At 28.0% G+C, this 15,255-nt stretch overlaps 1 protein-coding gene across 6 annotated transcripts in view; it reads right to left on the bottom strand.

Moving 5' to 3' along the window:
• Nucleotides 1-15,255, bottom strand: part of LOC111615078 (GRAM domain-containing protein 1B-like) — a 117,963-nt gene that overhangs the window by 44,406 nt on the left and 58,302 nt on the right. For all 6 annotated transcript variants that reach the window (XM_023356501.1, XM_023356812.1, XM_023356693.1 and 3 more), the window contains exons 3-5: nt 6,273-6,654; nt 3,743-3,827; nt 1,772-1,875 (exon numbers count right to left, since the gene is read on the bottom strand). In XM_023356501.1, coding sequence (XP_023212269.1) covers nt 1,772-1,875; nt 3,743-3,827; nt 6,273-6,654 — 571 coding nt within the window. The remainder of the gene's footprint in view (nt 1-1,771; nt 1,876-3,742; nt 3,828-6,272; nt 6,655-15,255) is intronic.

Raw genomic sequence — 15,255 nt, 5'->3', positions numbered from 1 at the left:
ACAACTGGTTCAAACATGCACATGTGTGGCTGCAGACCATGCATGTTAAACATCCATAAAAAAATCAAAATAAAAAATTGTTATAGAGATCAATTTAAACTCAAATTTAAACAGCAATCAGAAACTTGATTAACATGTAGTGACCGACTAACTTATAACCAACAGTCAGTCTGTAGACTTTACACGGCAAACTTTGAACTCAAATATCTCAGCCCATAGATTGATTTTCAAAATTCTGACTTTGTGAAGACCTTACCAACTTTTACGCATTTGCAAAAAAATCATGTTTGGTGGTGATGCAGTTGCTTTAAACTTTGATCACAGACAAAACACTTTCTGGCTTATACAGAGCTCTGCTCAATAAATACACAAATTTATTACACATATAAATTTCTTAAGATTATCAAATTCTCTAAAAACTTAAGAATTGTTTGCTTAAATAGAAACCTAACAAGAACATATACAAATAGCCCAATAATTAATTAAATTATTCAAACAAACTACTAAATTGTTATTGGCAAGGATGTAACTAGAAATTTCTGAGCGTGGATCACTTGTATTGCTTATTACTTGCATAGATTTAGCATAGAAGGTAAACTACCATAAAAATGCAATAGCCCAAGAGCACCATAACACATTATTGTGCAAGGAGCTGCCTTATTTGTATGGCAGCTCCTTGTATGTCATATAAAAGCAGTTATACACATGACAATACTCAATAAAGTGCAGACTGAACAAGAACATGTATTAAATTTTATTCTTCATTATCTTGTATCTGGTCGTAATAGCTAGTCTTAGTCTGATGTATCTGTTTTCTGTTTCATCCCATGGTAAACTGCTTACAACTTTTTTATATTGTTTACTTTTAAACTCATGGTGACTGGCAGAGTGTGAATGACAGAAGAGTATTAGTGAGGAAAATGCCACCCCATGTGTCTACTTCCCTGTATTGGACTATATTATAGCTGATATAGAATTAAAGAATTAAGTAATTTTGTTAGAGGTAGATGATTAAGCTACCATGTCATTTTAAATTTAATCATTCTTCCAGAATATTCTAAATTAAACTTAACATAAGATGGCAAGTTAACTGACTACCTCTAGCCAAGTTACTTAATTCCTTAATAGTTTATTAGCCATAATGTAGCTCAGTATGAAAATGGTGGTTTGTTTGAGTAATGTAACAATTAATTACATCTAATCAAGAGAAATTAATATTCAAAAAATAATAATGAACACTATTTTATATTCATAATTATTAATTTGTAGAAATCTGTGTAATCTATAATTTTTATGTAAAAAATTTGATTATAAAATTTTTTTTTATCTACTCAAGATTAATATTGAAAAACAATGCAGTTATTAACAGCACACTTATTACTTATTTTTATAAAAAACAAACATATGATAGAATTACAATTTTGAAAAATAACTATTTTAAACTTCTTATAATAATTTTACATGCTATTTCTTTCCATTATATGAATAATAAATTTCAAATATAATTGAGAAAAATATTGCATAAAGATGCCAATCACAACTGATTATTATTTAAAATATGTTAGCTAGTTAACAATGTTAAAAATTTATAAATGTAAATTTTTAACATAACATTGTTTTATTATTAAATTAGTATCATTTACTACATTAACATATTTAACCATTATGATTTAAATTTTAGTATTTATTTATTTCAAAAAAATAGACAAATCATATTTCTACAGATTAATAAATCTTGACTTAATTAATCACATAAAATGAAAATACTTACAAAACTTTCCCACCGAAAAATATTGGCATAGAAACATATATAATTTTCAGAAACATACAATCTCCCATGCATTAATATATCCTTTTGCATTGCACAAGAATAATCTGAAAGCCAATTTTATACAATTACTTTATTAATTTATTTATAGTAAATGACTTTAAAATATTTAAATATTCATTTAATTTTTAACTTTTAAATAAATTAAGTCCATTGTAAAAGAAATATTTAAAAATCCAAGATAAAATATGTTTAAAAAACAATATTGAAGACTAAACACAGAAAAATTCAAAAAAACTTTTTGTATGTCCATTTAAAATCACCAGAACACAATTAACACTAGTGTAGTCAACCTATTTTCTCTGCTTATACTTACGAAAATTGTTTAAAAGTTCAATGAGCTACCCATCAATACATCCATTTTTGAACATAATTGTTGTTATTATATTTAAAAAAAGGTGTATAACATAATAAGTGTGCTAGTTCTAACACCTATTTGTGATATAGATGTGGCAAATGAATAAGTTTGAAAAGAAAATCATGTAGTGTGGAAAAGCATGGTTTTAAACATATTGATCGATATAGTGAAGCAAAATCTAGCACTGTGACATACTTGTCTGTTAATGTAATTTCATTTAACTTTGCAATTAATTTTTGTGGATCTTGCAAGAAGAATTTCTAATTTTTCAGGTGTTCTGCTAAAAACCTATGAATATGTTTTTCTAGCATAATAGTTAGAGATTTGGCTAATCTAACCTAACCTAACCAATAATGGGACCAAGTTGCATGTCTGGTTTATGTGCTTTAGCAAATGCAAAGAGTCTCAGGGTGTCTGGGGATGTCACAATAGCTCTGTGTAATTGTAACATTTTAGCTAACTTAGTGCTGGTGAACCTAGTGACTCTATTTTGGAAGTGCTGTAAATAGTCTTCATTGACAGGCTTACATTCCATAGCTATGATAATGTCATTGAGCTGAGAAAGGTACAATGCTCTTTTCATTAGTACAAGAGCTGTTTTTGTCAGCTTTCAATTTATATACACTCAGTATTTCATTAATATGTAATTGTTCAAAAATATATATTTATGTATACATGTTTACAATATTTAAAAATAATTTTATAAATAACATAATCAAATATTTGAAAACATTCCAATTTGGGAATTTCAAAGTGTTAATTTCAAACCTGAAGCAGGTTTATAAAATAAATTGAAAACATTTGTATACAAACTCTTTGTGCTGGAAAATTATGCAAGGTGTTTATTTTCTTATATATGTAAATACTGCATAATAAAATAAAAATTGCATTAACTGGTCAAACACGGTTGATTTTGGCATCTTAAAACATGGCTGCCAGATCGACCACAGGTGTACCACTTTCACATTCTATAAAACAACTTCCTTTTCTCATTTCAGTTGTCAATATTACAACTTTCTTCTTAGGCTTCTTTGCCAAAAATAAAGGAAAATAGTATTGAAAACACAACTGTAATGCAAAAGAGAGAGACAACTTGAGTGCTCAACAGATTGTGTTTACGCTTCAAGCACATTTTTCTACTACATGTGCAGTTTGAACTCTGAGGCAAATTTTTGTTGAATTTAGTGTTCAAACTTTGAAGCATTTGAGTACAAGGTACCACTGTAACATATTTTATAGACACACTGTTAAATGAACTTAAGAATCATATGGTGTATATTTTTATTAAAAATTTCATTAAATTTTATTTAAAAGAAGTTCCCATAGAATAATTTAAAATTTCGGGATCACTAGTCTGCATTCATACAACTCTTCATTTACACAGATTTTCCAGAAATAATTCTCCACATAAACCACGATTGCATTGTGTCAAAAATTAACAACATTTTTTGGAACTGTTTTATAAATTTCTATAAATTGTTACTATTAATAGTGGAATTAGTATTATTATTTATCATTATCTTATAATAAATTTATATAAAAGTTTATTCACTTACCTACAATAAGTCGTTCATTTTCAGGAAGATCTTTAAATAATCTTTTAAAATCATCACTTCGTGATTTATAAGTTGGACTTAATAACTAAAATATTAAATTTTAATTTATTGATCATACACAAATTTAATGTAAATAAATATTTAAAAAAATCAAGTTAATTATGACTATCATGAATTTAAAAACATATAATCAATATAGTTAATTATTTCAATTTATCAAAACCAATAAAGTAAAATTCTTAAATTTCAATATTAGCTTAATTACAAAATACAATTTTCAATTTCATTACAATTTGAACAAATTGTAAATCACAATTTGTTCAAATTGTAATTTAATTTCTTTATATTTCAGTAGCGAGATTGAGGCCGAAGTTTTAAACACAAAAACGTGTACGTCAAATGTTCAGTGCCGCTTTCCTGTAAGCCTAGAAGTTTGACAATGGTGTTTGGATAGTCAGTGGAATCATGCTTAATGTTCCAAACACCATTGTCAAACTTCTAGGCTTACAAGAAAGTGGTGCTGAATGTCCGACATACATGTTTTCGCGTTTAAAACTTTGGCCTCAACCTCGCTATTTACATTAAAATTTCTTATGGCTTTCTAAATATCTTTAGCAGTTTTTGTTTTTATTTTATTTTTGAAATAATTTTTATTGTAATTGTTTAAAAAAGCAATATGATATGGCAAATTATATTCTTTTTACATTATATAGAATATATTCAGAAAGTCTTTCTTGTGTCTATATAATTTGAAAACAAGCAATTTAATAAATTATTAAACATTTGTTTCAGTTATTAATGTTTGTTTTTATTTTTAATTTTCAATAATAACTATTCAGAAAATACAATCTTTAAATCACATACAATGCTCAAACACAGTTTCATAAAATCAATTGCACACTATTAAAACCAAATTTATTAAATTACTGCCATTTCCTCTAACATTTACTGATTAAGTCTTCAATATTAGAAAAGGCAAAATACTTTAATAAATGCTGTTTTCATTTTCTGTTCTCAATTTTGTAATTATTTGTTAGTTAATTAATTATTTGTAATTATTGATTAGATTATTTCCCAAAAATCAATAAATTGAATTTATCATTTGATATTAATTAGTTTTCATTGTCAAAAATTTACAATTAACTGTTGGTCGATAACTTACAGGAATCAAAACACAAAAAAGAATCATTTGATAAAATAAATTTTCATCTCATTCTGTTAGAAGTGAGAAAAAGAAGAAGCAAATTCATTCCTTTATCCTTATTGAATGCTACCATCAGATTAAATCATTAGATGTATACTTGGAATAATTCCAAAAAATCTATGATGCAATACTCAAAATATCACTGATGAATCAGAAAAGGTTTCTTTAAAACATAACTAAACAACATACAGTAAATCTCCTTAGTTTATATTCACAAGACATCTTTTGTCATTATTACAAGACAACCATATAGATACCAGGACTTCAAGATATGAAAATTGTCAGAATTCTGTGTATGAACAAAATAAAGAATTAAAAACTTATTGATGAAATAAAAAAAAGGCAGCTTATATGGTATAGTTATGTGAGAAGAATTACAGAATACAAATTGCCAAGGATAGCCAGGGAATAAACCAGAAAAGAAGAGAGAGGAAGTCCAGGAAAGACCAGGGAAGAAGATATATGAAAAGTGATAGACAAACAGACATCAAGGAAAAGAAATGTATGAATGGAACAGACTGAAAAAGATTGCCTAAATATAAGAAGAGATCCATTTCCAAAACTGATTATAAAAAAAAGGTGTTATGTTTACAAAAAAACAGAAAATTGCAGCATATTTTTTTATCCACTAAGCTACTACTCCATTTTACACGGCTAGTAAAAATTCCTGGAGAAAATATTGATCATAGTTTTAATTCATAAAAATGAATTTATGATGCATCGTTGTGATGTAAATAATAAAGATTTAATAATTTTAATTTTTACTTCTCTTACCTTTTTAATAATTAAAAAATTACTACAGTTTTTATGGATGGCAAAGATAATCAAGTATGGTTTCCTGAATGAAAGAATTGATAAATTCAAAAAAATATTAAATAATAAATAAAACATTACCAATTATATGCATTCTGAAAGTAAAACAAGATCACTTAGATAATCACTATTGGATATTAACATAACTGATTTAATATAAGGACACAATTCAATTTATTAATATCCTATTGAACTTCAAGAGACTTTCTGAACACTTTATATACCAATAATTTTTGTACTTGAAAATTGATCAATTGATGAGGAAAGCAAAGTTGTTTGACTGATCTTCTTCCCAATCAATATTGCATATCTGGAAGGATTAATATTTAACAGAAAGTATGATTCTTTTTTAGAAAAGTGTTATGTTTCCATTAAATTCTATTTAATTTTATTTACATCCAAAATTTATTAATTTTTCAAACACAGAAAATCAATCTTTACTGAATATATTTTATTTAATACACAGACTGAAAATGATAAATTTAAACATATTATATTGAAAGTATTACTTACATTGTACCATGCAGTTTTCCTCTTTTCTTTCTTGCGACATTTTAATAAATCTTGTTTAGACAGTGAATCTGGTGACTTTTGAAGTGATCCAAATTCAACAGATTTACAAGATTCTGAGGAATGGCTGATATTGTCCCCAATACTTGTATTATCATGATTCACTGAATTTGTTACTACACTTCCTGTGTCTAATGATTTTTCTACAGAGGCCTCTCTTGAATTAGGAATACTACTTATAGGCGAAGGCGTAGGACTATGAGAATGAGGACTATGAGGAATGGATTGAGTAGAAAGATAAGATACTTGTGAAGTTAATTTCATGTCTTCTAATTTGTTTCCAATCTTTGGACTTTGTTCTGGACTTGATGTAGTAGTGTGATTCCTGAAAAATAATATAAATACATATACAATCAGTTTAATATCAATTATTTTTATTCAAACACAACAAACTAAAATTCAAATTAAGCAAATTAACAAACTTTTAAAAAAAAATGACTTCTAGAAATTATTATATTTCACAAAACTTGGTACAATGCATTTACTTCTTTGAGATACATAATTGAAGAGCTTATTTTCAAAGTGATGTATCTCCCTTTTTTATTATTTTTTTTAATTTACGGCACCAACACATTGATAATATGCTTCTCTATAGTGCTACAATATTTGTTTCCCTGAAATGGATGTTTCTTCTGTTGAAAAATGTATCAAAACATTGTTTTTCTTTTCAAATGTGGCATTTTTCATTTTGTATTTATTTCCAAATTTTTGCATTTCCATACAGCCAATTACAAAGTGTATATTGGTCACATGACTATTTCACAGTAATGACTGCTTTCTGAAATGCAAGTGCTATCGTGTTTGATTGTTTTCTTAATTTTTCTTTAATAATAGCCACATTTTCTGAAGAAGTTCAAAAAGTATTTAGTCGACATGCTAGAAAGAGGTCGTGTACTTTTTCATAGAAATTTTTGTAAGGAAAATTCAAAAATCAATAAAATGAATTTGTTTTGTGATGGATGCAATGCACAAAACAATAATTACATATTATTAGCAATGCTAAATGAACTTTCAGATTTGTATAGTTTAATTTTTGAGATTACATGTCCGGTATGGGCCATAGTTATTTACCCGCAGATAGGGCCTTTGGAAGGGTGGGAAAATTAAGAAAAACTGAAATACTTCTTTTACCAGAAGACTACAATAAAATTTTTGAGCATATAGGAAAAGTACATGTTCTTGGTAAAGACTGACAACTTGGTAATTGGAAACTTACAATTCATTCACACATTAAGTCAAAAATGGATTTTAAAGTATCTGAAATGAAAGTAATCAGAATAAACTCTAAATATGTTTGTTGCAAACAGCACTGATCTGATAGATCGGAGATATGCAAACATAACTTAGATTTTACAAATACATGAGCCGTTCACAGCCAAGCACACACATTTGTAAAATCTAAGTGACTCATACAACATGGAATTCATATAAAATGGAATTATTAAGTGTTATAGGGGGTTGACTGTAAATAATGAGACTTACAACTCACTGAGTACTTTAAGACTCAGTGAGTTGTAAATTTGAGAAATATGAAAGTGAAATTTTTAAAGCAATCATCAATTTTACGATTTATAGATAAAAAGACTAACTGAAATTGGGCATATTATTAATTAGTATTACTTTAATTACAAAAAAATTAAGTTGTTTAATATTAATTGTATTGTATATTAATAAAAATACAGTATAATGCAATTACATAACTTTTTTTTTGTTTTTTGAATTTATCAACTTATTTAGAATTAAAAATTAGTAGATAGATTTCACTAATCATCAGTGGTATAGCTGCAAATTTTTCCATCTGCAAGGTGCCCTTTACATGTTTGTGTCCAGAACAACAGTCCATTCTCCCTCTAGTTACATCACTGTTCTTCAAGGGCATAGCAAGTAACAGTTATAATGACAAAATCTTGCTGGTCCCCCTAGTGCTTGTTATAACCAAGTTTGACTATATATTTAGTGTATTGATTAATTCTTTAAACACAAAATTGACTGAAATCAGCCGTATCTGTTCAAAAGTAAATTGGCCTATGTAAAAGTTGTTTGGTTTTGGTATACAAGTTCCCCTTGCAATCTGAGGGATAAAAACAATTTATTCTGTAGTTACAACTAGAAGAAGGTTCTCAGAGTTTAAAGAGTTAATGCAAATTTGTGAGATGTAAGATGTTCATTTCTGCTGTAATGATTAAATCAAAAATCAAATGTTAGACTGACCTTTGAAGAATTTTTTTTATTACTAACATGTAAGTATAATTTTCTAATATATACAATATGATGCTATAGTTGTCTTAAAAAATAATTAAAAAAATAATAATAATATTAGCAATAACAATTTTTCTAAATTTATCTTACTAATATTTTTAGCAGTCTGTATAGAACAACCTTGGCATATTTATTATATTTAAACTATATATATTGTTATTTTAATATATAGCCTATATATGCCAAGGATACTAATTCTAAAGTGTATGCAATTTTAAAAGTCTAAATTAAGGAAAGTAAATTAAAATTTTCTGTCCAATTCTTTTATATCCTTTACAATGAAACAATAAAAATATAACAAAAATATTTGTTAATAGTATCTACTATATAAAGTTAGCAATTTATATATTTAATTTTTTTAATAAAATTTAAATAAACAANTGATTTTACTCGTTATTAGCATTTACATTTTTTTTATAAAACCCAGTCCAGTAGTTAGTTAATTCTTTTTGGCCATTTTATAATAAAAAATTATTCTATTTAGTTTAAAAAACTTTGAAGCAAAAAAAAAAATTACTACACTATGCACTGCTGTCAGCAGCAATGTTTCCAATTTAGAGAAACAAATACTCTAGACAATTGTGATTGTTATATCAGTATGTATAAGTATGACATGAGCATGAGTGTATGAGAGAACAAATGGGTCTTGGATGAAGGAAGGAGTTGAGAGATGACACACTGGAAATTACACTCTCCACTATACGTTTAACCATTAAACAACAAATATTTATTTTTCATGTTTATAAAAATTTTACAAAAGGAATGAAATTAGTAGGAGAGTCTAATCCTAAACGAATGCCAAAATGAAAAAGAGAGTATTTACAGTTGCGTATGCAGATTGATAAATACTGTACCTGGATCAAAAGGTTCAATTGGACATCTGGAAGAAGGGAAGGGCTTAAAGATAATGAGTCCTAAATAGTCCACAGTAATAAATTTGGAGTGGTCAATGTTCAGTTGAAATATTGGAAATTTGAGATCAGTGGAGTATGGCAGGATGAGAGTGCACACTTTGAAACTGGACAGGCAAACTCTTCCTTGATCTTCTTTCACCTCTATTTTTATTTGAGATTATCCACCCTACTATTCAGATGGCCAAATTTGGTAAGGTTGTGTGGGGAACTGGTGGTTAGTCCAATCCCTAATTTTTGGTGAGACTTCCTTCGATAAGTAGTTTTTTTTAATGTGTCACCCACAAAAAAAGTGTTATTGGTAGGAAAATCTTGCAAAGCTCCTCTGTTGAATTTGTTAAAATAAATTACTTCTCCCTTTAAGCTCTTTTCTAATGCAATTTAAATAAGACTAAGATTGTGGATTTTATCACAAAAACTAGCCCAGGTTCTCATATCATCCAGGCCTTTCCAAAACCAGACTTGTTCCTAATGAGCAAACAAGATTTTCCTTTTATTGAGGTCTCTAGTGGGTTAAAGATAACTGATTTAAATGCACATTATTTTCAATAGGGAAGCAACAAAGTTTCTGAGCTCTGAATTGGCGTGTTGGATTTGGTTTCATGGGTGGTCTTTGATTACTTTTTTCATTCAGAATTGGTTTGATATTACTATTTAGATTTTATGATCCAGGATTGGTTATTGATGGAGAAACACTAATATTATAGTATTTAGAGTGACTGACTCTCTTTTATACTGATTAATAATTATGGTCATAGATTCTATCATGTACATAAGGAAACAGATATTAAATGGAACATATTATCAAACGTATTGAATTAGGATCAATGTGGGTAAATATGAGACAGTCTAAAAAATTGAAAAATATGAGACAGTTGTGAAATTTGACTTAATCTATGTCTGATCTGTCCTGTACTAATACAATATTAAGTTTATTTAGTGCTTTTTAGCAAATAACTTTTCTTAATGAAAATGACTATGGTTTCATTGAGTCTTTTTAATTTTTAAGAAACACTACAAAAATAGGTGCAAAAACTTTTCTGTCAGTTCAACAAACTTTTGCTCTGTATATGCAAAAGACATGGATATTTAATTAGAAATTTATATGTAGTATATAAATGCAGCTTTCAGATGCTAGTTGTTTTTCTTGCATATACCTTTTGTCTGAGTTTTGTGCATTTCAAAATGAGATAGAAAATGACACACACTTTAGGCAAAAAATGACACACACCTTAGATAAAAAATGATACACCAGATTTTATTTACCAGTCATTAATTTCCATGAAACTTTTTTATTTAAGTTTAGCCTGTTAATATTTTTGAAATGTAATAGGTCAATACCTAATTTAACCTTAATGTTAATACACAAAAAACAGCAGGGCTATACTTTTATTTTCTTCATTATTTTTATTCCATGTTAATTAAATAAATAATCAATTGTTCCTAAAACATTTTATTTTGGTGTATGCCTATTTTATTTAGACTAGGCTAGTTATGTAACTTTTCTTTAATTAGTGTAGGCTTATTACTTTTTCTATGTCTTTTAATAGACCATTATTTTTAACAGGCCATTGAATAAAGCTTTATGTGTTTACTATTAATAATTAATTACAGGAGGAGAAAGGGGAATAGTTTGTCTTCTGCTGAAGGAGGACACAGTGCATCCAAAATATTTGTGAAAAAAGTGTATTTACTAATTTGTGTTATATTGTAGTTTTCATTTTCCTTTCTTTCCTTTTCTATAGCCTACTAAATTATTAACCCAGTTTAGTTATCTTTTTATTCATTAAACATTTAATTTATGTCTATATCATATGTATTTACTATTAGTAATATAAAATAGTTAGTATCATAATATACTTTGTTCAAAAAAGTTAATAAAATCACTTAGACCTAGACTTGTGTCTTTAAAATTTTGTTTTATTTTACACTTTTATATTGTACAGAACTATAGAATAATTTTCAATAATGAATAAATATTCATCATTGAAAATTACTCTGTAGTTCTGTACAATATAATCTTATCCACTTACTTCAATTAAAAAATTTTATGTGAAAATGTCAAGAAAATAAGCTGTACAAAAATCATTTTTAATTAAAAATTATATATCTTGGGAACTAAATATCATACAAAAATGTCTTGATTTAACCTATAGTACCTGATTATTAACCTCCCTGTTGGTATAGGCAAGTCCTTATGATGATATAAAGGATGTCTGATTTTTCATCTCCCAGTGTCACATATTTTAGCTTTTGAAGATAAAATATGAGACAGGAAAAAAGTTTTTGCTCAATATTTTTAATACATACAGAAAAAATGAATACTCCATCTGTAGACCTTTTCATGTACGAGGAGTGTTCAAAAAGTATCGGACCTTTATTTTTCCCGCGTAAACCAATGATGCACGGGAGATCTGTTTCGGTGGAGTTGTGGAGGGGACAGTCATGCACAGTCCTGAAATTTTTCCCATCTGCAGGAAGCATCAGTTGCTGGCAGTTGGCCTATGAGTGAGGACGTGTAGTGAGCGCTTGTCAGATTCCACTAAGTTGGAAAATGACTGAACAATGTGAACAGCATTAAATTTTGCCAAAAGCTTGGCAATACCCAACCGGAAACTATTCGCAAGATTCAGCAGGTTTTTGGGGATGATCCTTAAGGCCAAAAAAAGCACAGCAGGTCCTCAGCAATGTCAAGGTCATGTTGACAGTGTTTTCCGACTCCCATGGGGTGGTGTATCCTGAGTACGCACCACAAGGCCAAACCATCGCAAATGAGTACTACCAGGAGGTCCTTCGTCGTCTTTGTGATGCTGTGCGATGCAAACGACCAGATCTGTGGTAAACCAAAACTTGGCAGCTCCATCATGATAACGCACCTGCCCATTCTGTGCATCTGATTCAGACTTTCGTCGCCAAACACAACATTCGTGTGGTTCGTAACACTCTGTACTCTCCCGACATGGCTCCATGTGACTTTTGGCTATTTCCCAAGCTGAAAATGCCGCTAAAAGGAACCCGATTTTAGTCAAGAGAAGACATCATGTGGAATGCAACGGACCAGCTGATGGCCATTCCAAAAGATGCGTTCCAGCAATGTTTCCAGCAATGGCAGGAGCACTGGGAGAAGTGTATATATTACCAAGGAGACTACTTTGAAGGGGATTAAAGTTTTGTACCTCAAAATCAATAAATGTATTTTTGCCAACCAAAGATCTGATACTTTTTGAACACCCCTCATATTTCTCTTTGTAAAATACTGATCCTACCAAATGCTGTTATAAAATTTTTGAAAAGTGTCTCATATTTACACACATTGACCCTAGATAATACAGCATGTACATCAGGTTACAATTATTTCTGCATCAGATATTATTTAGACACACACACACACACATATATATATATATATATACATACATATACACACACACATTATACATGTGTATAAAAAACCTGATTGTTTAATATAATTGTATTTCCCAAAAAATAATAATACAAAGTATTAACCTTTTATTTAGGTACACACACACACACACACAGTCTTTCTCCCTCTCCCCAAAATGTAACAAAAATGATACCAATTGTAATTCTCTCAAGAAATATGTATATATGACAATTTATATTAAAATATTTGTGATGAATATATAGATTATTAAGAACTTAAACAAAATTATAATATAGAGATACTCTGAAGTATAATTCACATAAGAATGGGGACTCAATACACTGAGGATATAGGAGACTTGGAGACTCTTAAGAAGAGTTGGAAGATGGATTACAGTGGATTCCGCTTAATTGGGACACAATGGGACTAATCTATTTTGATCTTAAACAAGATCTGCATCAAGTCAACATTGTATTCCAAATTGGAATGCCAAATTAGAAGGAATACAGTGTTGGAATTCCAGTTTGGAATACAATGTTAACCTGAAAACATTGAAGAAAACATCAAAATTTTTATTTTGGAATGTTTTCTATTAATAAGAAAAATCTTTTGAATGCTCATTGTTAAAACTGACAAATTTTTAGTAAGCAATCATGTACTGTTAAACCCTTTAAATTAATAATGCTATTAAATTAAAAACTCTGTAAATTTTACACATTAAATACACTTATGATATATTGTTATAAATTTATATATTAATGTTTTACAATCTGAATAATTTATCATCTATGCAACAAATTTTTAAAGTTTTTATTGCCTTGCATAGCTCTACCCATATCATATGCAACAAAGCTATGCAGTTAAATTCAATGGGATCTAGTGTTTTTGTTGTTTTGTCACCTGCTCTGCAGCCTTCATATGCATAAATAGCACAAAATATATTATTTATAGCTGCATCTTGTTTCAAATTATAATTAACAGCACTAAAAAATTAAATATTCAATTATATATACTGTACTTTTAAATACTAATCTATTAATATATTGATATTTTTAACAATTGCTAATAAAAAACTATCGATCAGTCAAGTAAAAAATTTACACTACCTAGGCATAAAGATAGATGATAAACTTCAATGAAATCTGCACATAATCAGTTCACTTCATTGGCCATTTTTACAGAAATAATGGAAAAGGATACAGCCATTTTTAAATATTAATTTAAATATCTTTAATATACTTGTATTGAAGTAAAACTTAAATACAAAATATCAATCTGGGGATTCCTCTTCATATTATAATTTAAATAAATTGCAAGTAGAACAAAACTGTTTTATCATACCAATTCATAATTTGTACTATAATGAAACTGTGTCTAACTATTATATTCACAATAAAATAGATAAAATATCAACTTTATATAAAAAAAACTACTCTTGAAAAACTAAATTATTAAAAAACTGACTGCTTTCTTTTCAATTTAATTAATAAATAAATATCATAGACCAACAAACTACAGTTCTAAAATGTAAAATAATTATTTGTTGTCAAAGATTAAACTAACAGTGGCCAAACAGCTCCATTGTTTCATTTGATAAGGTTTTCGAATAGTTTACACAACAAAATGAAAAAGTTAAGCAATTATACACTTTTTAAAAGAAGCTTAAAAAAGCTTTTTTAAATTGTCTTTTTTCCTTTTGTATTAGTAAAATAAATTTTCACTGTGTATGGCATTATTAATAGTTTTCTTTTTTTTTCAAGCACTTTCAACGAATATATTTTCCTCATCCTCAGGCAAAACGGAAAAGCAATGCGTTCCTTTTCCATTTTGAATGTATATATTCGACTTAAAAAGTTTTTATTTCGCCTGAGGACAACAAAAATATATTTGTTGAAAGCACTTGAAAAAAAAAAAAACTGTTAATAACGCCGAACACAGTGAAAATTTATTTTACTACTACTATAACTTGGCGTGAGTATAATACTAAAACTATATTAAGGGAGGGAAACTGCGAAAAACCTCTTCCTTTTTTATTTTTGTATGTGTTCTTTGTACTGGTTTTTTATTTGAAAAAGGCCAACAGGCCAAAGTGTATTTAAATAAATAAATAAATATCAAACTAAATTATAATCTTTAAAGTATTAACCATATATATTGCAGCTTCTTTAAATTTTACTATTAAAATTACATATATATTAATTATAGAAAAATAAAATATATTAAAAAGCAATAAATAAAATTGAATGTGAAATATAAAAAGTAAAAATTTTAAGTATTAAGACATACACAAACATTGGTTGTGATGTCACAGCATACTCAATAGCTACATCACTAGTGATGGTTTTTATGTAAAAATTGTCTGCATTAACAA

The sequence above is a fragment of the Centruroides sculpturatus genome, unplaced genomic scaffold (assembly GCF_000671375.1).
Source record: "Centruroides sculpturatus isolate CEXI.00-Female unplaced genomic scaffold, Cexi_2.0 scaffold18, whole genome shotgun sequence".
NCBI lineage: Eukaryota > Metazoa > Arthropoda > Arachnida > Scorpiones > Buthidae > Centruroides > Centruroides sculpturatus.
Note: the sequence above shows the minus strand (reverse complement) of the source record. Positions and strands in the feature narration are given on the sequence as shown.